The sequence below is a fragment of the Haliotis rubra genome, unplaced genomic scaffold, assembly GCF_003918875.1.
Source record: "Haliotis rubra isolate DU_JTF1 unplaced genomic scaffold, ASM391887v1 Scf290, whole genome shotgun sequence".
In the NCBI taxonomy this organism is placed as follows: Eukaryota; Metazoa; Mollusca; class Gastropoda; order Lepetellida; family Haliotidae; genus Haliotis; species Haliotis rubra.
The window spans coordinates 114,052-137,685 of NW_025766958.1; the positions used below are offsets into that span (position 1 = coordinate 114,052).

General features: G+C 40.1%; 1 protein-coding gene across 3 annotated transcripts in view; it reads right to left on the reverse strand.

The window, feature by feature from the left end:
• The window catches only part of LOC124281912, a 139,929-nt gene that overhangs the window by 66,618 nt on the left and 49,677 nt on the right, over positions 1-23,634 (reverse strand). For all 3 annotated transcript variants that reach the window (XM_046717912.1, XM_046717913.1, XM_046717911.1), the window contains exon 2: positions 21,743-21,874. In XM_046717912.1, coding sequence (XP_046573868.1) covers positions 21,743-21,874 — 132 coding nt within the window. The remainder of the gene's footprint in view (positions 1-21,742; positions 21,875-23,634) is intronic.

The window sequence follows — 23,634 nt, forward strand, 5'->3', positions numbered from 1 at the left end:
TCTTGTATAAGATCTGTAGCAACTCCTGTGGTAGTGCGCCTCTGCTGCAACAATATCCCGGCTTGTAGCTGCTATGATTCTGGAATCCAATTCCTCAATGGCTTTTCTCCTCAGTTTGTCATCTGTTCTCAACTGTGATGATTTTACCAATGGCTCCCTTGTGTTTGATCCTTTGATGTACTTATTTCTTGTACAAAATGAACAAAGAGCTTCATATACAGCTGATGACTTGCTGTTACGCACAAATGTATCTCTGGGCTCTGTTGCTGCTTGCCCATCTTCAGGCGTCATGAATTGTTTTAGGTCTCTTTCATTAGTGAACCTGCTCCGGCAATTCCTGTGATAAAAAAGTGATGGAAATTTATCATCATCAGTTTGTTTTCCAATTTCCAAAATGGTTTCATTATGACGAAGCTTTGCGGCCCTCGGCAGTGTTTTCCAAGATGATATGTTGGAAAGTGTTCATAAATCATCAGATGCCTTTTCACTTATTATACAAATATCCTTTCTTTTCTTCACTGATGATGGAGAATTAAAAATGTCTTTCATAGTTGACTATGATGGTTTGATGTCACCTGCAATAGAAATATAACCTTGAGCAATCATGTGTTATTGTATTGCTGGTATAAGAAGCTAAAAATTTAAAATGCAGTGTTGTACTAATTTCTTCCAAAATTTTGAATTAAAGGATAACAACATGTCATTGCCCTCAGGTTATTTTCATTTTTGAACTGGTATAACAAATTAGAATGCATAATAATTTTAATAGTGTAATCCTTTAGTAAATTCCCACCAAAATTTGTATATTCCATTTCCTATATAAACTGAACGCCAAAAGAAATGTTACACCTCTTAACATTAGAATATCCTAAAATGTTATATGGATAGAAGACTTTGGTTTTGTATGTTTTAACAACCAATCATGTAACTCTATTGAGTCAAAACCTCAGACTGAGGAATTCATTTATAATTAGGATATCGACATGTTTGTTTAGGTGGGGTCCATTGTCCTATTTTCAATCATGTAAAATTCAAATCAAAAGTGTAAAAAACAGTTAAAATTGGGTCCAAATGATATTGTTTATGATGATAATGCATGCACATTCACAAAGAGCGATAAAGTTGGGTTTTGGATATGAAAGAATGGTTGTTTACCGTAAAAAGGGACCCAATGCTGAAATTGGATTTTTTTCTCTTTATAACACATTCCAACCACTTTAGGTTTAATTTTTGGATCATCATGACTTTCGACTGTTTTAGGAAGAGTCGTCAAACGAGAAAAGACTAATTTTTCCCTTAGATACTGTAAAATTTTGCCTGTTTCTGTCCTTGTATAAATAAGCATAACGCCAAAACGTACCCATTGTAACTTCACCTTGCATGAAATGCACGTGAAAACTGTTGGAAACGGGTATATAAGGCCCCTAGATTTATCATTTCACACCATACATTCACTACAATGCCGAGATTAACAGCAGAAGAGCGAGAGAGGGCCATTAGAATGCTGCAGACTGGGTCGACTGATCGAGAAGTGGCTGCTGCATTCGGGTGTCATCGCCTCACCATTCTAAGGCTGCGTCAGCGATTCCAGAATACTGGCACAACTAGAGACAGACCCAGAAGCGGGAGGCCACAGGTTACAACCCCTAATGAAGACCGCTACCTCCGTTAACTCCACCTACGGAACAGGTTTCAAACAGCCACTGCGTCTGCTAGTACAGCTCTTGGACGCCGAATAAGTCCCCAAACAGTGAGAAGAAGACTCCAACAACACGGACTGCGGCCGCCAGCCGATGCAAGCAGTACAGCTGACACGCCAATATCGACAAAACAGGGTTGCTTGGGCCAGAAATGTCAGACGTTGGCAGAACCAAAATTGGCAGAGGGTGCTTTTTTCTGACGAAATCCGGTTCCCGCTGCACAGAGCGGACGGGAGAATACGGGTCTATCGTCGCCGGGGTGAAAGAGAGGCACGCTGCTGTGTACAGGAAGTCATACCCTTTGGAGGAGGCAGCGTTATGGTTTTGGGCGGTATACGCGGCGACACGAAATCCAACCTCGTTGTGATCGACGGCAACCTCACCGCACAGAGGTACATCAACAGGGTCCTACAGGCAGAGGTCCTCCCATTCCTCCAGCAGAATCCTAACACCCTCTTCCAACAGGACAATGCTCGTCCTCATGTAGCCAGACAGACGTTAGTTTCTCAACGCCAACAACGTGCAGATTTTGCCTTGGCCTGCCAGATCGCCGGACATGAACCCTATTGAACACCTCTGGGATTACATCGATCGTCGGATCCGGTTACGTCAGCAGCAGCCACATACACGTCAACACATTATTGCTGCTCTGATGGATGAGTGGAGGCAGATTCCAGCTGCTTTCATCCGACGTTTGACGTATTCTGTGAGGCGACGAGTTCAGGCATGTTTGAATGCCAACGGGGGTCATACCAAATACTAATCAAAGAGAGTATTTCATTACAATCTTGCTTTTTCAATGTCTCTTTTGTTTTTTGTGATTGATCAAAACGAAACAATGGATACCACTCTTACTCACATGGGTTTTGCACAGTCATAAGTGACTTATACAAAAACATCATCAGTTACTCTTCTTATGAAATGAAGAATCTGTAGGACACACACAAATCGGTTCTCTAACTTGAAATCGTTGGGAAAATATTTACATATGAAGAGCTGTAACATTTCTTTTGGCGATCAGTTTATATTCAGCAAGAAGATAAGCACCTAAACATAGGTATAGAACACAAGCAACAATTATTGTGAATTCTAAATGCAACTGAGATTTATTAAATGACAGATAAAAAAAATTCAAAACATTTTTTTAACATGACCAATAACACAATTAAATCCCTCAAATATTACATAACATCTGACAAAACGTCCAAATTCAGGTGCAGTTATCACACACAAAGAGAAATTATGTTCAACAGAGGTATTTACCCCTATTTTATTACCTTTGGAAAATACTGTTTCTCAAGTGTTTGTTTATAGTCCATCAGCCAGGTGAGGAAAACCGAAAATATTGGTCCCCAATATAAGTTATGTGTGTGAAGTCCTCAAACCATAGCGAGAAGTGTAATCAGTTGTAAGTAAGTACTACTGATTAGAGTTATCCCCCCTGGGTGCCGTTGTACAAAGCGATCTTAGCGCTAAGGTGACCGTAACTCCCATATCTTAACATAGGCTTAAGGTAGTCTTAACACTAAGGTTGTTTTGTACAACGGCACCCGGGTAACCTTTGTTGACAATATGGCTGTTTATCAAGTCAGAGACTAATGTTTACAGTCAATGCACAATAATATAAGTGTACATTTGTAAAGTAAAAAAATGCATGATATAACTCATTTCCATCACTATCATCTGTGAACATGGTGAATTGTTGATTCTACCCAGCAAGACACTAGGAAATAATATTTTAACATTTTCACTGTTTGAGTCAATAAGGAAAACAAAACAATTTGTTTTTGTAAAATAGTATTATTGTCAAGATATTTTTCTATACTCCAGAATGTAGAAAAGAGCTAAATTCTAAGATATATATTAAGGAAAAGTGTTTTAGACATTGAAAATCTGTTTTAAAACATTTTTTCACATTTCTTTCATTTCATTTTCATGTTTTTAGCCCCAAAAATACACTTGTATTCCAGCATACATTATAAATCGCTCATAAAAAAATTATATTTATGTGTGATCTATAAATTAAGCTACTAAAACAGTACCATGAGCAATGAGACACCTTTTTAAAATTCATCTGAATTTTTTTCATATTATTTCACATATTTTGCCCAAAAATGCATCAATGTTAAAGTTCACAGCTTAAATCACTCAATTTAAAATGCATCTGTGAATGATGTATATGTTTAGCCTCTTAACAGGTTATTAACATAGAGCCTTTTTCTGTTTGTTTTTTTTCATAATTATATTTTCAACCTGCAGCTGGCTATTAAAAATCTAAACACCAAAAATATAACCTGCTGAATCATATGCAGGAATGATAATTATATGTTCTAAACAATAAATTTAAGTTTTGTATAACTTCTGTAAGCTACACATTTTTCATATTTGGGACTTTAGAGAACTTGACCATAGTTTCCACACGTAAACTAGCATCACTAATTCATTCTGTCAAAATTATTTTTGTGTGAACATTTATGAATGGAAAAAGGATATATGTTAAAGAGGAGGGTACTTACCCAGGGTAGACTTGGATTCTATGAAGATAAAGTCCATGAAAATGAAACTTGGACATCATGTTCTCTCACAATCTATTGAGCTGTCACACTGACATATCTACAGCCATAACGTGGAGCGCTAAAAATAGCACATGGAAATACTATTATCCTGGTACTGGTTACATATCGTGAAGTCTGCTATGAACTTCAGAGGTTATGATTTTAAGTGCTGTAAAAACTAAAAGCTGGGAAATCTACATTGTAATGCACATGAGGGCGGTGGGGTAGCCTAATGGTTAAAGCGTTGGCTCGTCACGCCGAAGACCCGGGTTCGAATCCCCACATGGGGACAATGTGTGAAGCACATTTCTGGTGTCCCCCGCCGTGATGTTGCTGGAATATTGCTAAAAGCGGCGTAAAACCTAACTCACTCAGTCAATGTTATAACATGAAAACATGTTGCCAGGGGTTAGAACTATATTTCTATAAATAGTGGTACCAATATTTGGTTGGGATCAAGGGCTTGTACTGACATTAACATCCAGAGAGCACACTGTATTATGAAAGGAAAGGCTATAGTTGGCGACAATAAGGATAAACACTCTGTATTGGAAGCATCTAAAGTGTTGAAAGAGTCAAACAGCGATGTGTTTATTACTGAAGATTTCTCACAAGTTGTCCGTCAAATACGTAAGAAAGTGATTCCGTTTATGATCAAGGTCAGGGAAAATGATCGTATGGCACAATTGCGTTTCGATAAATTATAAATTGAGGACAATGTTTACACTTACGATGTGATGTCAGATGCTGTCATCACGGTAAAACGGGGGAGAAAGGCAGGCATTGAGAGTGAAACGCATGCACGTGAAATCGACAACACGCACGCCTAGCAGGTGGCCCGGCCCAACAGTTACCAACGGACCACAGCTCTGGTTCATGGTTAGGATTTACATCTTGGAGTGTGCATGGACTCATGCATAAACTACAAGATGGTGATTTTCTCAGTTATTGTTTAAACTTTGATGTGATTGGATTTGTGGAAATTTGAAATAATGACACTCTTAAAAATATCACATCAACATTTAGAAATCATGTTGTATATATCAATCAAAGGAAATTCAACAACAGAGGTGGTGTAGGTTTGCGTGTTAAACAAACCGCAAGTGAACATATAAAGAAGGTTTGGAATAGTTTCATTGATTGCATCTTTGTTTTATTTAATAAATCTTTATATGGAACATCGCATCACATTCTGTTCGGATGTGTTTATATCAACCCGGTTAACTCATCAATCAAAAGTGATCCAAGACCGCTAAAAGGAATTGACCTTTCAGAGCAATGTTTGCTGTCATGTATATCAGATATAGACGTTTCAGATATTCGTTTCATTTTGATGGGGGATTTTAATTCAAGGACGGGAGACCTAAAAGATTTCATATTTCACGATGATAACCAACATATACCTAGTTTGGAAGATATGGAATGTAATGCTGACAACTTTCACCATCCCAGGAATAATGTAGACAATATTATGAAATCGTACGGACGAGATCTGATTGATTTGTGTTGCGCTCACAACATACACATGATGAATGGGCGAAGTAGCTCTGACCCTCGGGGTGACATGACTTGTTTCTCCCACAATGGCTCCATCATGGTGGACTATTGCTTGTGTTTAACTGATATATTTGACATGGATCACGACTTCATTGTAGAAACTCGTTGTGAATCTGACCATCTACCCATCGTACCTACATCGTGACAGTGTGCAACCTTTGTTAAGATATAGGTGGAAAGAAGAACAGAAACCATTCTTTGTTGAACACTTAAATACTGCCCTGGCATCATATGGACTCGAGAACTTTACAAATGACGTCATTGAGGATATCAATTATGCGGTACATAGGTTAACAGCATGTATAACATCGTGCGTAGATGGATGCAACATGCGATGTTTTGGAAACCTTTCACCAAACAAGCCCCACAACGCCATCTGGTATGTAACATATGTTATATTTGGGATTACACTTTCTTAGTAAAGTACAGATTCTAGTACTTTTGTTGGGTTGAGTCCCATCCGGGATTCGAACCCACACCCTCAGAGTCAGGCACCTTATCGCCAGCACACAAAGTCAGACGCCTAGACCCTCAGCCAGCGCGGCTTCCATGACGAAGAATGTAGAAACCTGAAGTAGCTGAAATATACTAACTTAGATCGTTTTCGATCAACTGGGGAGCTGCATTTTTGGACAGAATTTCGAAGTCTACGGAACTCATATCGACAGCTATGTCGCACCAAAAAGGAAAATTATGAGGAAAATATGGTGAATCTGTTATCGTCTAATTTCAAGAACTCAAAGTCGTTTTGGAGCCAAGTTAAACGCCTAACAACGGATAAATCAACTGCTATCAACTCTATATCGGCAACGCAGTGGGTCGATAGTAATGAATATAAGTCATGAGAATACGGATTAAGACCATATGAGAGAAGCCAGTAAATTTCTTGAACATCACGATGAATATAATTGCTGTGCATGCAATAATGATACCATTAATAATACTCTGAACTGTGAAATCAAGCATAATGAAATTGCTGATGCCATTGACAATGAAGGACGGTAGAGCTCCTGGTCCTGATGCTGTAACTCCAGAAATGATAAAATGTTGTAAAACTTAACTATACTAGCCACATAAAGAAACTGTGCATTGTCAAAATATTATCCCAGTTGATAAGTACGATAACGATGTCAAAGGTACATATAAACTTTAATAGAGGGATCATGAGACCATAACAAGTCGGGAGAATTTATTTGAAAAGTCAATCACAATGACGTCACAAGTCCACAAGCGGGACAGGGGTCAAAAGACCATGTCACAAGCTCAATAACGGGTATGTCCACCATCGGCATTGAGAACAGCAATGCATCGACGACGCATAGAGCCTATCAAACGTGCAAGGAAGGCTTGTTGGATGTCACGCCAGATTCTCTCAAGTTCTATTGCAAGGTCAAGGACGTTATCTGGCGGATGAGGAAGACGGCGTAGACGTCGATCCATCTCGTCCCAAACATGCTCTATCGGGGAGAGATCCGGTGAATTTGCAGGCCAAGGCAGTAAGTCAACGTTGTGGTGTAAGTCAACCCTTGCCGTATGAGGGCGGGCATTGTCCTGTTGGAATGTTAACCCAGGGCTATGACGTTGCAGAAAAGGAATTACCACAGGTCGAAGAATCTGATCCCTGTAGCCCACACCAGTTAAGTTGCCCTGAACAATCACAAAGGAGTTCTTTGGCGTGCTGTTATTTGACCCCAAATCGTCACGGAACCACCACCAAAGCGATTCCTCTCCAAAACACAGGCCTGTGCATAACGTTCTCCCACGCGTATATAGGCACGTTGACGTCCATCACTATGGGAAACGTTAAACCTGGACTCATCTGTAAAAACAACATTTCTCCACCAAAACAAGGGTCTGCGGACATGATTTCGGCACCACATTCGGCGAGCTTGTCGATGACGTTGTGTCAGGATAGGCCGTATGGCGGGACGTCGTGGTCTGATCCCGTGATGACGTAAACGTTGTCGAACTGTGTCCTAGGATGGTTCGGGCAGCCATCACAGCAGTCTGAAACCTGTGGCGAAGATGGGTCACCGTTATCCATCTGTCCTGTCTTGGCGTTGTTACACGTGGACGTCCAGAACGTGGCCGATCGATGACGTCATTTGTGTTCTGGTAGCGTCTCACCAGTGCAGAAATGGAGTTCCGGTGGCAGTGGAAATGTGCACCCACTTGTCGTTGAGACATTCCCCCACGGACCATCCCAATGGCCTCTTGACGTTGTGCAGACGTGAGCCTTAGCATGCTATGCGTTTCAATAGCCGTTTAATTTTTTGAACGATCGCAAGAGCAGAGGTTGAGCTTTCTAAAGTGACAGTATTGTGAGGCATTCATTTGCTCTGTTTCTCTTTGCCGTATTGCACGTCTCAAGGACGAACCCGCTGACGTCACGGAACGTGGCCCGTGCATGCATGTTGGATACATGTCACTAATCTCTGAGTTTAAATCCTTATGTGTCTACACAGGTTTGATAAATTTAGATTTTACATTTTTGTATTCACAGTTTCTTTATGTGCCTAGTATATAACCATTTTTTCATGTATTGTTTAATAATATTTTGAACAGTGGCAATTCTCTATAGAATGGGCTAAAGGACTGGTTTTACCGCTTCACAAGAAAGGCAAGAAGACAGAGGTTAATAATTATAGAGGGATAACGCTTAGTGATGTCATGGGGAAATTATTTACGTTTATATTAAACAAGAGATTGACAAGTTTTTGTCATCAGTATGACAAGATTCCTGAGTCTCAGGCTGGATTCCGTGCTGGATAAAGCACTGTTGATAATATTTTTCAGTTTACAGTGTCTGGTCCAAAAGTATCTCTCGAAAACTAATGGTCGTTTTTATTGTTTATTTGTTGATTTCAGAAAGGCATTTGATTCCATTAATCATAAATTATAGTGGTTTTCAGTTTTAAATAAAGGTATTCATGGTAAATATTTACAGTATTATGGGACTTGTACTCTAAAGTTAAATCTGCTGTTAAACTGTCAAACAGTTCCATATCTCAATATTTTGATACTTTAATTGGCGTAAAACAGGGGTGTATTTTAAGTCCCTTGCTGTTCTCTCTTTTTGTTGTTGAGTTGGAAACTATGTTACAGGAATCGATTGTCCGAGGTACATTTGCTGATCAAGAGTTTCGTGATATTTATCTTTATTTTATGCTGATGATCTGTGTTTGTTTGATGATAGTGTAATTGGTCTAAAGAGGAAAATAGATGTATTGGAGCAGTTTCGTATCAAACGGGGTTTGGATTTCAATTTAGATAAAACTGAAATTTTAGTTTTTAGAAATGGTGGCAAATTAAGGTTTTCTGAAACATGGATGTTTGGCAAAAAAACTATTAAGACATCGACCTATTATAATTATCTTGGGTTAACGTTTTCTAACAGGTTATGTTGGTCAATGGGTATTGAAGTTCTTGTTCAAAAAGCGTCAAAAGCCCTAATTTCCGTTAAACAATTACAGTGTAAGTTTCAGAATATTTCTTCTTTAGTGTCATTCAAGATATTTGATGCTCAGATTAAGCCAATCTTACTCTATTCTAGTGAAGTGTGGGGTCATTCAAAAATTGAATGCATCGAGCGTTTTCATGTTAAGTTTAGTAAATATGTTATTGGTGTAGGCAGTTATGTCTCTAATGTTGCTGCACTTGGTGAATGTGGTAGATAAGGCTTATTTGTTGATTGTCATAAAAAATGTATTCAGTATTGGTTAAAGCAAAGCAAAGATATCTTCTTTGTAAATCCTTAGACGACTGTAATCGTGTTACATGGGCTTCAAAAGTTAAAATGTTACTTTTCTCTTACGGTTTTGGATTTGTTTGGATCTCTCAGGAAGTTGGTAATTGTTCTTTATTTCTTAGTAAGTTTGTGCCAAGAGTTAAAGATTGCCACCAGCAAGATTGGTGTTCTAAAGTTTGTGAATCAAATAAGTTATGTTTCTATCAAGAATATAAATCTCTATTGACAGTTGAATGTTATTTATCCACTCTAAAGGATCGCGAATATAGAAGGCTTTTATTCTTGCTGAGATCTGGGCAATTGCCTTTAATGATAAATGTTGGTAGACGTTGCAGTATTGTTCGCGATGAACGATTTTGTAATTAATGTATGAATGGATGTACAGAAGATGAATACCATTTTCTGTTAATATGTAAAGTTTTTTCTATTTTAAGACAAAAGTATATTCCTGAAAATTTCTGGAAACATCCTTCTATTTACAAATTTAATGTGTTAATGTGTTTTTTAAGTTGTGATAAAGTGAATATTCAATTAACTTAGCAAAATTTTAAAAAGAAGCTTTAAGGTTAAGAAGTGCTTAGAAGGTGTGAGTTTTTGTACTTGGGCCAATGGCCTTTATACGGAATAAAAGTTTGAATTGTGTATGGATTCCTGAGAGTTAAGCATACCGAGAAAATATCGGTCATAGTGGGAAGAGAGATGGACATTCTGGGTTGTTGCAAGTGGGCAGGAGAACGATCCAGTAGAGTCGTGCTTAAGGGCGTGCTGGCCCAATTGATCAAAGGTATTTTGATCATTCCCGTACCGGAACTCCCACCGTTTGCCAGATTCAACGAACTCATTTGCAACCCTGAGATCACCAAAGTGGAAGTGACCGTCGAAGGCGTGCCAAACCAGCAGTTCAGCCAAGGAATGCGAGCTCACTGGCAGTGGGACGAGATCCAAAAACTGCCGACCATCAAACGTGCGCCGGAAATCAACGCGGTCGTCAAGGATCTTCAACTCAATGACGTGACAATCACGGATTACCTGACCAACAAGTACCCCAGATAGCATTCGAACGTTGGCAAAACCATTGCCAAACAAGAGCGAGACCGCGTGAATTTAGCAAATTCTTAGAAATCTACTAGCAGAAATTTAGCAAAACTACTAGCAAAATTGAGCAAATCTACTAGCAAACTACTCACAAACTTTTAGAAAACTACTAGCAGACATTTAGAAAATTACTAGCAGACATTTAGAAAATTACTAGCAAACTTTTTGAAAACTTTAGCAAAAATTGAAGCGAAACTTAAGTAATAAAAAAAATTATTCAAAATTCTCGTTTTATGTCACTTGACATTCCTATCGTTCTGTCTCGGCGGAATGGGATTTTGTTGTTTTAGATTAAAAAAATAGATTGATGGCTTATAAGATGGAGAGTGACGCCCTACTGAAATAAATATGCAACAATGACGAGGTCACCAGCGACAAGCGAGAAAGGCTGGCGTCGATCTCTGGTGACGGCAAATGCAAGCCATAATTGGGCGGCAACAATAATGTCACCTCCGAGAAAATTTACAAGATTTACAAATTTATCTCCTTCCCATTCCGCCGGAACATTGACTGTACATGTGTGAAGACCTCGAGGTAGATCCGTTTGTCAGTCACGCTTTGAGTGCCATCGGCTGCCATCTGTACCACAAGTACAGCATGCTACTGGCTCTGCTGACAGCTGCGATCATCACGGCAAAACATTGCCGATTTAAAGATTAAAAATAATAATAATAATAATGATATCAACGGATGCTGTCCCCGAACAAAAAGAGACGACCGAGGAGGATCAGTCACTTCTGGTGCCGACGCCACAACCAGTGATTGATACCGTAACCAGAAAAAAGAACCCCAAAAAGTAGCTGCCGGTCAAAAAGCTGGGTTAGCCAAAAGCAGAAAAAATAAAAATCATCGTCAATTGACCCTGTATGTCGTAGCAGCAGCATGCATCACTGTTATCATCACATTGATGTACAAATTCAAACCAGCACCACAACCACCACCGGCACCGTCACTTAGGATCCAGGCATCCGTGAAGAGCCACCTCCTCAAGTTGAATTGTATATTCCAAATCCATTGAGGTGTTTTAAATGCCAGAAATTTGGTCATGGGATAAATTCTTGCTCAAATCCTATAACTTGTGCTGATTGTGGAGAGAAATCTCATGTCACAGAAGACTGTACAAACAACTTTAAAGAATGTGTCAATTGTACAGGTAAGCATTCCTCATCATCAAAAGATTGCCCGGTATGGAAGAGGGAAATGGAAGTCAATAAAATATAACATTCTCAAAACATTAGCTATGCTGAAGCTAAGAAACTTATTCCATTTGTTTATCCAAATGACTCTTATGTTTCTGTTATTAAAAGACCACTCACGACCACAGTCTCAGTTGAATGTCAGACAGAGCTGACATGGATAAAATCTACTTCTCCTGAACCCATCCCAAATACAAAATTGTTGACACAAGGAGAATCTGCTTCACAGACTGTAGACGTGTTACAAGCTACAGTGACGTCATCTCAACCTCAGTCTATGTCTTCTTCACAGAAGGATTCCGCATGTCTAAAGGCTCAACTAGATAGAAGAAAGTCCTCCGATACAAACGTTCATTCAAAATCCAAATCAGATTCGTGTCACTCAAAACTGTACATGGAACTCAAGTTACACAAATTGTGAAAGGAAACCAAAAACTAAATAGAATCAACCAAAGCGATAGACTCGCTAAAGGTTCAAAAGATGTGATCCAGCTTTTGAACACGTTTGGGTCACTCGAAGATATGGATACATCCAAACTTATCCATCATCAGTCAGGAAGTTCATCGCCTTCTAAATAAAGGCGTGGTAGATCACCAATAAATGCACCAAAATCATGAATCATTCACAAAATACAGTGGAATTGTAGAGGCTTAAGGACTAATATTAATGAATTGCAGCTTTTAGTCCAAGATTTTGCACCACAAGCTTTCTGTCTGCAGGAAAAGTATCTGAAACAGACAGATACTTTTAATTTACGTTAGTACGATGCATGTAATTATTTTTCACCTTCGGGTGACAGAGCCACTGGAGGATCCTTGTTAAACAGTTAATCCTTGTTAATCCTTGTTAAACAGGACGTTATTCATAGCCCTGTAACTCTTAAACTAATCTCCAAGCTGTGGCAGTTAGACTTACTCTTCACGGTTGCTTTTACATTATGTTCTCTGTATATTCTGCCTTCTTCAACACTCCACCAGTCTGATCTTGAATCTCTCTATGATCAACTTCCGAAGCCGTGCATTGTAATGGGTGATTTGAATGGCCATAACCCACTCTGGGGTGGTACAAATACTAACACTAAAGGTAAAACTAGAAGATTTTATATATAATAAACACCTGTGTATATACAATGATGACTCAAGCACGTATCTACATCCTGCAACCAGCACCTACTCTTCTCTGGATTTGTCTCTTGCAGACTCTAATCTACTTCATGAATTTGATTGGTCAGTCCACAATGACCTTTGTGGAAGTGACCACTTTCCAACTATCCTCTAAGAAAATTCTCCATCTGATGTTCCTTCTTACGCAAGATGGAATTTTTATAAGGCAGACTGATCCTTGTTTCAAACTTTATGCACATCCAAACTAAGAACCGAATGTTTTAGTGACAGAGCTGATCAATTTCAGGCATTTTCTGACGTTTCAAAGAGATAGCTGCAGAGTGTATACCACAAAACTCTACAACTCCACATGTACGGAAGCCGTGGTTTAATGCAAACTGTAAACAGGCTAGAAAAGCAAGGAATAGGGCAGAGAAATATTTTCGACATCACCCGACTGTCAATAACTTAAATAAATTTAAAATACTAAATGCAAAGGTGCGTCGTACCTTTAAACAAAGCAAACGGAAATCTTGGAGAAATTATGTCTCCAAGATTAATTCACGGGGAACACAATGGCTGATCTTGCTGCCAAGGCAGCACTCAACAAATCTGTGACACCACTTCTGATCCCATACTCTGATTACAAAGCTGCTATTAGATCTTATATCTTTGATCTGATACAAAAGAAGTGGGACACCCAAGTGGGTATTAATAAATTACATGAAATAAAATCCTATGTTGGTTACCACTTTCCAACTATCCTCGACATCGTCTTTTGTTGGTTACCAAGCCACGTTGGCATTTCTGGGAACACAATGGCTGATCTTGCTGCCAAGGCAGCACTCAACAAATCTGTGACACCACTTCTGATCCCATACTCTGATTATAAAGCTGCTATAAGATCTTATATCTGCGATCTGATGCAAAAGAAGTGGGACACCCAAGTGGGTATTAATAAATTACATGAAATAAAACCCTATGTTGGTTACACCTTCTTGGGTTGTCAGTCCAGATTTGTAGAGGTCAGAATGCGACGATGTCGTATTGGCCACACCAGATATACACATGAATACCTATTGATAGGTGAAGATCCACCGTTCTGCATCCCTTGTGATGAGAGAATCACGGTCAAGCATGTATATTCCATCACAAGAGATAACTATTTTAAATCACGAACTTTGAAGGATCTAAATTGTACAGGAACTTTCCCAGCAGACTGTCACAGCTGTGAAGAGATTCACTATCAAGAAGGATAGCGTGGTTCAACCCACAAACACATATCTCTTAACGTTCGCCCGATCGAAGATTTCCGAAACTATTAGAGCCGATGATTGCAGCACTCGTGTGGATATGTATGTACCTGATCCACTCCGGTGCCAAGAGTTTGGACATGGATCCAAGTCCTGTCGTTCTTCTGCTGTGTGTTACGGCTTTGGTGACAAGCATGAGAGCATTGACTGTACTAAGGAAGTGAAGTGTACAAACTGCGGTGGTAACCATCTGGCTTCCACCAAATCTTGTCCCGGGTGGCAACGCGAATCAGAGATCCTAAAGATCAAACACAAAGAAAATGTCTCTTTTCATGAAGCTAAGAAGAGGGTTGCAAGTTTAACTGTAGGCCCTTCAACCATCACCTACTCTTCTGCTGACTCCCGTCCTCTGTCACTACTGTAACTATCTCATGTCAGACCGACCTGACATGGGTCATGTCTTCTCAGGCAACTCAACTCAACAGAACTCAGCCCATCTCAGCCACTCCATCTCCAAAGCCAAAAGTCAAGACTTCTGAATCACAAACTCCAGAACAAATGCCAAAACCAGAAACAGAAACTGCGCGCAAAAAAGGGGGAAAAAAGGCTACAGAGACTAAAGCAGCTTGAGCAACTGCCAAACACAAAACCAAAGGCCACCTTTCCTTCAGAGGTCCCCGTCGAGGTCCATAACTCCGTTGGCCCTCTGGATATGGAGGTTACTCCATCTCCACCTGACACCAATAGGAGTTCATCAAACGCTTTCTCACGTTCACGTGACATGTCACCAGTTGAAGCACAATGAATCCCCAAAACATGATCCAATGGAATTGCAGAGGACTTAAGAATAATTATAACGAATTACAGTTACTGATTCAAGACTTCAAACCATCCGCGTTTTGTCTCCAAGAAACCTACCTTAAAAGAACTGATAAATTTGACATCCGTTGGTACAGTTCCTACTACTCCTTTTCTCCTCCCGGTGTAAAAGCAACAGGAGGCACCCTTGTCCTGGTGAGGCAGGGCATCCTCCATAGCCCTGTTCCACTAAAACCACCCTACAAACTGTTGCTGTCCGCATGACTCTGAACATAGGGTTTACACTATGTTCACTCTATCTTCTTCTCTCCTCAACTGTCCGCCTATCAGATCTTCAGAACTTGTATGATCAACTCCCAAAGCCCTGCATAATCATGGGCGACTTGAACGGCCATAACCCTATATGGGGGAGTACTGATACAAACAGTAAGGTAAAGGTCCTTGAAGATGTTCTCTCCAATAATGACCTTTGCATCTTCAACGATGGATCAAACACTTATCTCCATCCTGCCACTGGAACATACTCTGCACTTGACCTATCACTTACCGATTGTAATCTCTAAAACGAGTTAGAATGGTCGGTCCACGATGACCTTTGTGGAAGTGACCACTTCCCAACTATTCTTACTCCTATCAATCCTGCGGATGAACCACCTTCAACAAGATGGAATTTTACAAAGGCCAATTGGCCATTATTCCAAACCCTCTGCTCTGAAAAGCTTCTACCGGACAACTTCAGGAATGTTCCTGATCCCATGGAACTATTTTCTGATATCTTAAATACTATTGGAGACGAAACCATTCCTAAGTCCTCTGCAAACCCGCACATACGCAAACCATGGTTTGATACAAACTGTAAACAAGCTAGGAAAAATAGGAAGAAGGCGGAAAAATACTTCCGACAACATCCTACTGTGCATAACCTGAGTGCAGTTAAAATAACAAATGTCAGGGCAAGACGTACACTTAAACAAACTAAACGCCGGTCATGGAGGAAATATGTGTCGAAACTTAACTCCCGCACAACCATGTCCAAGGTGTGGAACATGATTCAAAAGATTAAGGGCAAAGAATCCAAATCTGGTGTTCGCCAGCTCAAAGATGGTGACTCCCTCTTAACCAATAAAGTTGAAATTGCAAACAAACTTGGCGAAACTTTGGCAAACCACTCCTCCTCGTCAAACTATAACCCCAAGTTCCAGAAATACCAAACCCAACAAGAATAATCAGTCAATTTTAACTCTGATAATGGTGAGGATTACAATGAAAGGTTTTCTCTCCATGAACTACGTACTGCCCTGGGACAGGCTCACGACACTGCAGCAGGAGCTGATGATATTCATTATCAGCTTCTGAAACACCTCCCTCATTCAAGTTTGGAAACTCTACTCCATGTGTTTCATGACATTTGGACAACCGGCAACTTTCCTCCTTCGTGGCACAATGCCATTATCATTCCTATGCCGAAACCTGGTTGGGATCATACTGATCCCTCAAACTACCGTCCTATATCACTAACTAGCTGTGTTTGTAAAACCATGGAGCACATAGTCAACAATCGATTAATCTGGTACTTGGAGACCAATAACCTCCTTAGTGACCTCCAATGTGGTTTCCGAAAAAACCGAGGTACCATTGACCATCTGGTGCGTCTGGAATCTTCCATCAATAATTCCATTGTCAACAAACAACATACTGTATCTATCTTTTTCGATTTGGAAAAAGCATGCGATACAAAGTGGAAACATGGTATCATAAAAGATTTACTTGAATTTGGATTGAGGGGGCAGATTACCTCAGTTCATATCTCAGTTTTTAAACAACAGACAACTTCAAGTACAGGTAGGTTACTCATTGTCTGATTATTTACACCAAGATCAGGGCGTCCCTCAAGGCAGCATCCGGTCTGTCACCCTTTTTAGCATCAAAAGTAACAGCCTCACTAACGTCTTGAACAGTTGTGTTGATGGGTCCCTTTTCGTGGACGATTTCAATATTTCATGTCGTGGTTAGAACATGCACGCAATCTTAAGGCAGCTACAACTCTGTCTTAACAAAATAAAAAAATGGGCCAATGAAAATGGCTTTAAGTTTTCAAAATCCAAAACAAATTGTATTCACTTTTGTCGTAAATACAAACCACACAAGGATCCAGACCTATCTTTAGATGGTACACTCGTCAAGGTAGTAGAAGAGGCCAAATTCCTGGGACTCATATTCGACCGTCACCTGACATTCTTACCACACATAAAATATTTGAAAACCAAGTGCTTGAAGGCTCTGGACTTACTAAAAGTCGTTTCAAATAGAGTGGGGAGGGGGATCAGACTACCCTCCTTCACTTGTTCAGATCTTTGGTTCGCTCTAAACTAGACTAAAGCTCCATTGTTTATGGTGGAGCCTGCAAAAGCAATTTAGAAAAATAAGTGAGTGAGTGAGTTTAGTTTTACGCCGCACTCAGCAATATTCCAGCTATATGGTGGCGGTCTGTGAAAAATCGAGTCTGGACCAGACAATCCAGTGATCAACAGCATGAGCATCGATCTGCGCAATTAGGAACCGATGACATGTGTCAACCAAGTCAGCGAAACTGACCACCCGATCCCATTAGTCGCCTCTTACGACAAGATAGTTGCCTTTTTATGGCAAGCACATGGGTTGCTGAAGACCTATTCTACCCCGGATCTTCACGGGTCTTAGAAAAATTAGATTCTATCCACCGCCAAGGCCTGAGGCTCTGCCTGGGAGCTTTTAGGACCTCTCCGGTAGACCGTCTATATACAGAGGCTAATGAACCTTCCCTTGAACAACACCGCATTAAACTTTCACTGCAATATATCATTAAATTACGTTCAAATCAGTCCAATCAAGCATACAATTGTGTTTTCAACCCTCTCTATGAAAACTTGTTTCCTAAACTGCCAAGCCTGATTCCACCACTTGGAATCAGAATTCAACCACACATATCTGCAGCTAAAATTTATCTCAATATCATAGCACCTTACCGACTCCTGTCTTCACCACCCTGGCAGATGGTGAAACCACAGGTCGATCTTACCGTCACTAAACTCAAAAAGTCTGAAACAAATCCTTTGGTGTTCCAGCAGGAATACAACCAGTTACGTTCCAAGTATGACACCCATAGATCCATTTTCAAAGACGGATCCAAGGATGAGGGCCAAGTTGCCAGTGCTACAGTCATTGGATCTAAGACTGTCTCCTCTAGGATTCCCGACAACAGTTCCATTGTCACTGCCGAGGACAAAGCTATCTTCTCAGCTTTAACCTATATTAAACAGCAGAATCATTCCAAAACTTATCTTGCCTTCAAGCACTTCAAAATGTTACTTCAAGTCACCCAATCATTCTGGACATTTTAGAACTTTACAACGACCTCTCTACTGCCAATGTGACATCGTCCTCTGCTGGTTGCTGGATCACGTCAGCATAGCAGGTAACACAAAAGCCGATGCTGCAGCAAAAGCAGCTCTTGACAAGCCCTTATCCCCACTGCTGATCCCGTACAGTGATTTCAAACCCACTATCAAAAGCTATACTCGGGACCTCATGCAAAAAAAGGTTGGACACCGAAGTAGGAAGAAATAAACTGTATGAATTGAAGCCAACAATTGGTTATACCTACTTGGGTTGTCAGTCAAGACGTGATGAGGAAATTTTACGACCATGTCGTATTGGCCACAGTCGGTTTGGTCATGACTATCTGCTGAAAACGGATGGGGATGGATCCCCCATGTGTGTCTCTTGCGATGAGGTTTTCACCATCAAGCATATTCTGCTTGACTTCGTGGACTTATCGTCTGTAAGGGACTCACATTATGATGGAACAAATCTGAAAGCTCTGTTCTCCCGCGTGCTCATCTGATAGTAAACTACCTAAGGGAAGATGATCTGTATCATAAATTGTAACTGTGTAATGTGACTAACAAATTGCCTGCCTTTAAATTTAGTGCTATGACTTTTTCTGTTTTTAAATGACAATGCATTGAATATATGTCTTTGAAATAAAACTCATTGTGACTCTGTAAACTCATTCTGACTCTGTACTTACAATGTTTATTAATGCAAACTTGTTCTCGTCACTATATGGCTGGAATAATGCTGATCTTACGTAAAGCCCAACTCAACCAAACCTTTAATAATATCAGTTTTCATTTAGTTATTGCATTTTTAAAATTAGATTTGTTAAATGATTTGTAAATGGGTAAATATTTTATGATTGGAAGTTTGAAATAGTAACTCAGATTGTTAGTGGCTTCCTCGAAGGGGGTTAAATTACTGTAAAATTATTGTCCTCCTAAGAGGGTCAGTAAGTCCCAAAACATTCAAGGTAAATTTAAATTTTCCACTTTTTTAATCGTAGAATATGTGTAATTTTAATATATAGCTAGATTTGTCTAAATTGCTAACAGCTGAAGAAATGATGTAAACCCAGCTAGGGCCCATGCAGGAAGCAAATGTTTTACCTTGAGTTGTCAACTATAGTTAAACTGTTTTAGATCTAATTACTAGTTTTAAATCCGAATCTGTGATAATCTAGTTATTTTACTGTCCTTCGTTGACAGCTTTTTACAATTTACCATTAATTACTATGTATAAAATTAATTGTTCTCGTCACGATATGGCTGAAATAATGCCGATGTGACGATAAATTTTAACTCACTCACTCACTCACCTGGGATCCAACAACAACAATTAGAAGTAAACCCTCATATCATGTTATAATATATTTTTTTTTTAAATTCGGTTTTCAATATACAATGATGTCGACAGCTGACATGTATATATACAACAGTTCGACGAACTGTTAGACATTAGTTTTCACTCGAAATCATATCGAACTGTTAGATGTTTGTTTTCACTTGCGAATACAACCATGACTACGACTACAGTCAAAGCACTCGAATCGATTGCTAAAGTGCGTGGATTGATGGCATATTCTCGCATAAGGAAATCTCAACTGTTGTGCGCACTCAGCATCAGATTAGTCAAACCATTAACCATGGTGGCCAACAAGCTTGGTGAAGAGCTGAACGATTTGCGAAGCCTCAAGTACCAGCTCACGCTGAACATGTCACTCGATAAGCAGCAGACAGACGGCAGCATCGAACTCACCAAGCCTTATTTCCAAAGCAAACAGGAAGTCGTGATACAACCCGACTCCACTGATTCGACCATCGAAACGTCAGTGCAAAAGTTCGTGTATCATTGGAATGATACACGAACATTGGTTCCGGGTGAACGGTGAGCAAGACTTTGGGGGACTACCACGACCTCTACTTGAAAACGGACGTGTTGCTGCTAGCCGACATCTTCAAAACATTCAGAAAAACCTGCCTGTAACAATACGGCCCGGATCCTGCCTGGTATTACACCAGTCCCAGTCTCTCCTGGGATGCCTTTTTGAAAAAGACCGGCATGGAATTGGAACTGCTGACCGATTATGACATTACCTGTTCGTCGAGAAAGGTCTGAGAGGTGGAATTTTGATGTCGGCCACGCTTTACGCCAAAGCCAACAACAAGTACGTGGACGGCTATGACTCAAGCAAACCAACCAAACACATACTCTACCTCGACGCCAAACTCTACCCACCAGCGGAACCAAATGGTGCTACATCCGCACAATTGGCGACTTCATGAGCATCACTCAGGATTCGAACATCGGCTACATACTCGAAACCGACTTGGACTATTCCACCGAGTTGCATCAGCAACACAACAGCTACCCACTGGCTCCTGATAGGTTGGCGGTGAACCGAGACTGGCTGTCCGACTACCAGAGACACTTGCTGAGCAAAAAAGGCAAACTTGCAGACGCGCAAAAACTCGTGCCCAACTTGATGAACAAGAAAAAGTACATCGTGCACAACAGAAACCTGCAGTTATACAGGTCCCTGGGAATGAAGCTGACAAAAATACACCGAGCGCTACGGTTCGATCAATGGCCGTGGATGGAGCCGTAGCTCCGAAAAGACACGAGTCCAGAGATTTCCAAAAAAATCTATACAAACTCATGAACAACTCGGTGTTTGGCAAAATGATGGAAAATCTGTACGACTTTTACTACAACGAACTCAAAACACAGTACGGCGATCGGTGCGAGGTGCTGTACACTGACACGGATTCGCTGCTGATGGAAATCCACACTGAGGTCGTGTACGAGGACATGGTGAAACACCTGCACCTGTACGACACTAGCGATTATCCCAAGACCATCCGCTGCAAAGCCAAGACAACAAAAAGGTGATCGGAAAGATGAAGGATGAATGCGCAGGCACGCCGATCGTGGAATACGTCGGCCTGAGATCCAAAATGTATTTGATCAAGAAAGCCGACGACGACGAAATCAGAAAGGTGAAAGGCATGAAAAAATATGTGGTGAAAAACACATCAGACACGATCGATTCAAACAGACCCTGTTCGAGAAACGGAACTTCAAACACCAAATGAACATGCTGAGAAGCTTATAGGGGACCTGCCCTTACCACCATCCCCTGTACTACTCGCGACATATACTTTATTACAAGCAATAACTTGTAAGCAGCTAGCAAAGGATAGAACATAATGTATAATCAACTTCGTACTATCCTGGGGCTAGAAAAATTATTCATGTTTTCAGTTAACTACAACGTTTAGGCAATCAACATATCATACTCAGTGCTAAAACGTAATTATACAAGACAAACACTGCTTACCTCCAACGTTAAGTCTTGCTGCCTTTGCTGCGTAGGTGGGATTGAGAGATGAAGATGCAGAAAATTGATCATCTGTGATGTTGCCATTCTCAAACCCAAGAGGAGCATCACATTGTGTTGATTTTGTCAGCGCTGAAACAGTTGTGAAAGAGAGTGAGTGAGTGAGTGAGTGAGCTAAGATTTACAGTCACATCGGCAATATTTCAGCCATATCGTGACTAAAACTAGTTCTAAATTTATAATACATACATATAATATATAAATCCTGTCATCGAAGGACAGTAAAACCACTAGATTATCACAGATTGAGTTAAAACTAGCTAGCATATATCTTTAAAATTAGAAAATTATTTCTGGACAGTACAATGTAAAATTGGGCTATAGATCGCCAACAACTGAAGGTAGATCACCATACTAGGGACCATGGGGACTAACAGTGCCTTTGCTACCTGCATGGACCCTAGTTGGATTTACACCATCCCTTCAGCCGCTGGCGATTGTAGGACAAGTTTAGCCGAAGTTTAAAGGAACAAATATACTACGTTTAAGAATCGGGTAAGCAAAAATTTAACTTTGAAAGTTTTGGGACTTACGTACCGTCTCAGGAGGACAATAATTTTACGCTACTTCAACCCCCTTTCAGGGTACAGCCACTAACAATCTCAGTTACTAATCTAAACTACCAATAATAAAATATGTATCTATTTACAAATCAGTTAACAAGTCTAATTTTTTTTTAAAAGCAATAATTAAATGAGAACTTATATTACTAAAAAGATCCTTCATAGTTTGTGATTTGAAATAGATATCCCTTGTTATGGAATATTCAACAGGACATGCTTGACCGTGATTCTTTCATCACAAGGGATACAAATCGGAGGATCCTCACCTTTTAATAGGTACTCATGAGTATATTTTGGATGGCCAATGCGACATCGTCGCATGATGACCTCTTCAAATCTGGATTGACAACCCAAGTAGGTGTAACCAATATGGGGTTTTATATGAAAGAGAGTGAAAAACGGCAATATGATACAGCTAATATACCTGCAGATGCATTGGAACTACTTTGAGTTATCCTACGGTTTCGTTAAGGTGATATACAATATATCAGAGAGTCAGATGAGCCAGGGCTGTTGTAAACGAGGACAGTCCTCAAAGACGTGTTTTTCTCGAAGGAGGTTCATTTTATATCACTCTCCACCTGACACAAATTACATATCTCAGGACCCGTGAATATCTGTGTTAACATTAGTCTTCAGCAACCCATACTTGTAGTAAGAGGTGACTAACGGGATTGGGTGGTCAGGCTCACTGACTTGGTTCACACATGTGATCGTATCCCAAAAGCGTAGATCGATGCTCATGTTGATCACAGGATTGTTTGGTCCCCACTCGATCCGTTACAGCTGGAATGAGTGCAGCGTTAAACAACAAACAAACAAACAAAACGTATTTGTGTGTGATAATTAATAATTACCAGTTGACATAAGAATGAAGATATTGTTATAAACCTTTATTTGGCCATCATTCTCCATCATACACTATAAACTCACAGAAAGTCCAACTCAGTTCTTACATGTAACTACAGTCGTTAAGCGAACATTTGCTTGGACAGCGCTGGCGCCAAACATTTCAGAAATTGTAACCTGATCAATGGATCTTTGTACCCAAGAGTACACAACCCACTGTGCTTGCTCGACGTTCGAACAACGGACAGCTTGTTCACACTCATTGCAATAAAGAAGCTGACCATCCATAGAACTTGGTTTTCATTCATCTTTGCAACTTGTAAAATGCCTCTCAAAGAAGTAGTTCACACTAACCGCTTGTATACTAAAGAGTTTAAGTAAACGTAGAGGTAGATTCAATGTTGCCTTTGAAGATTTCCA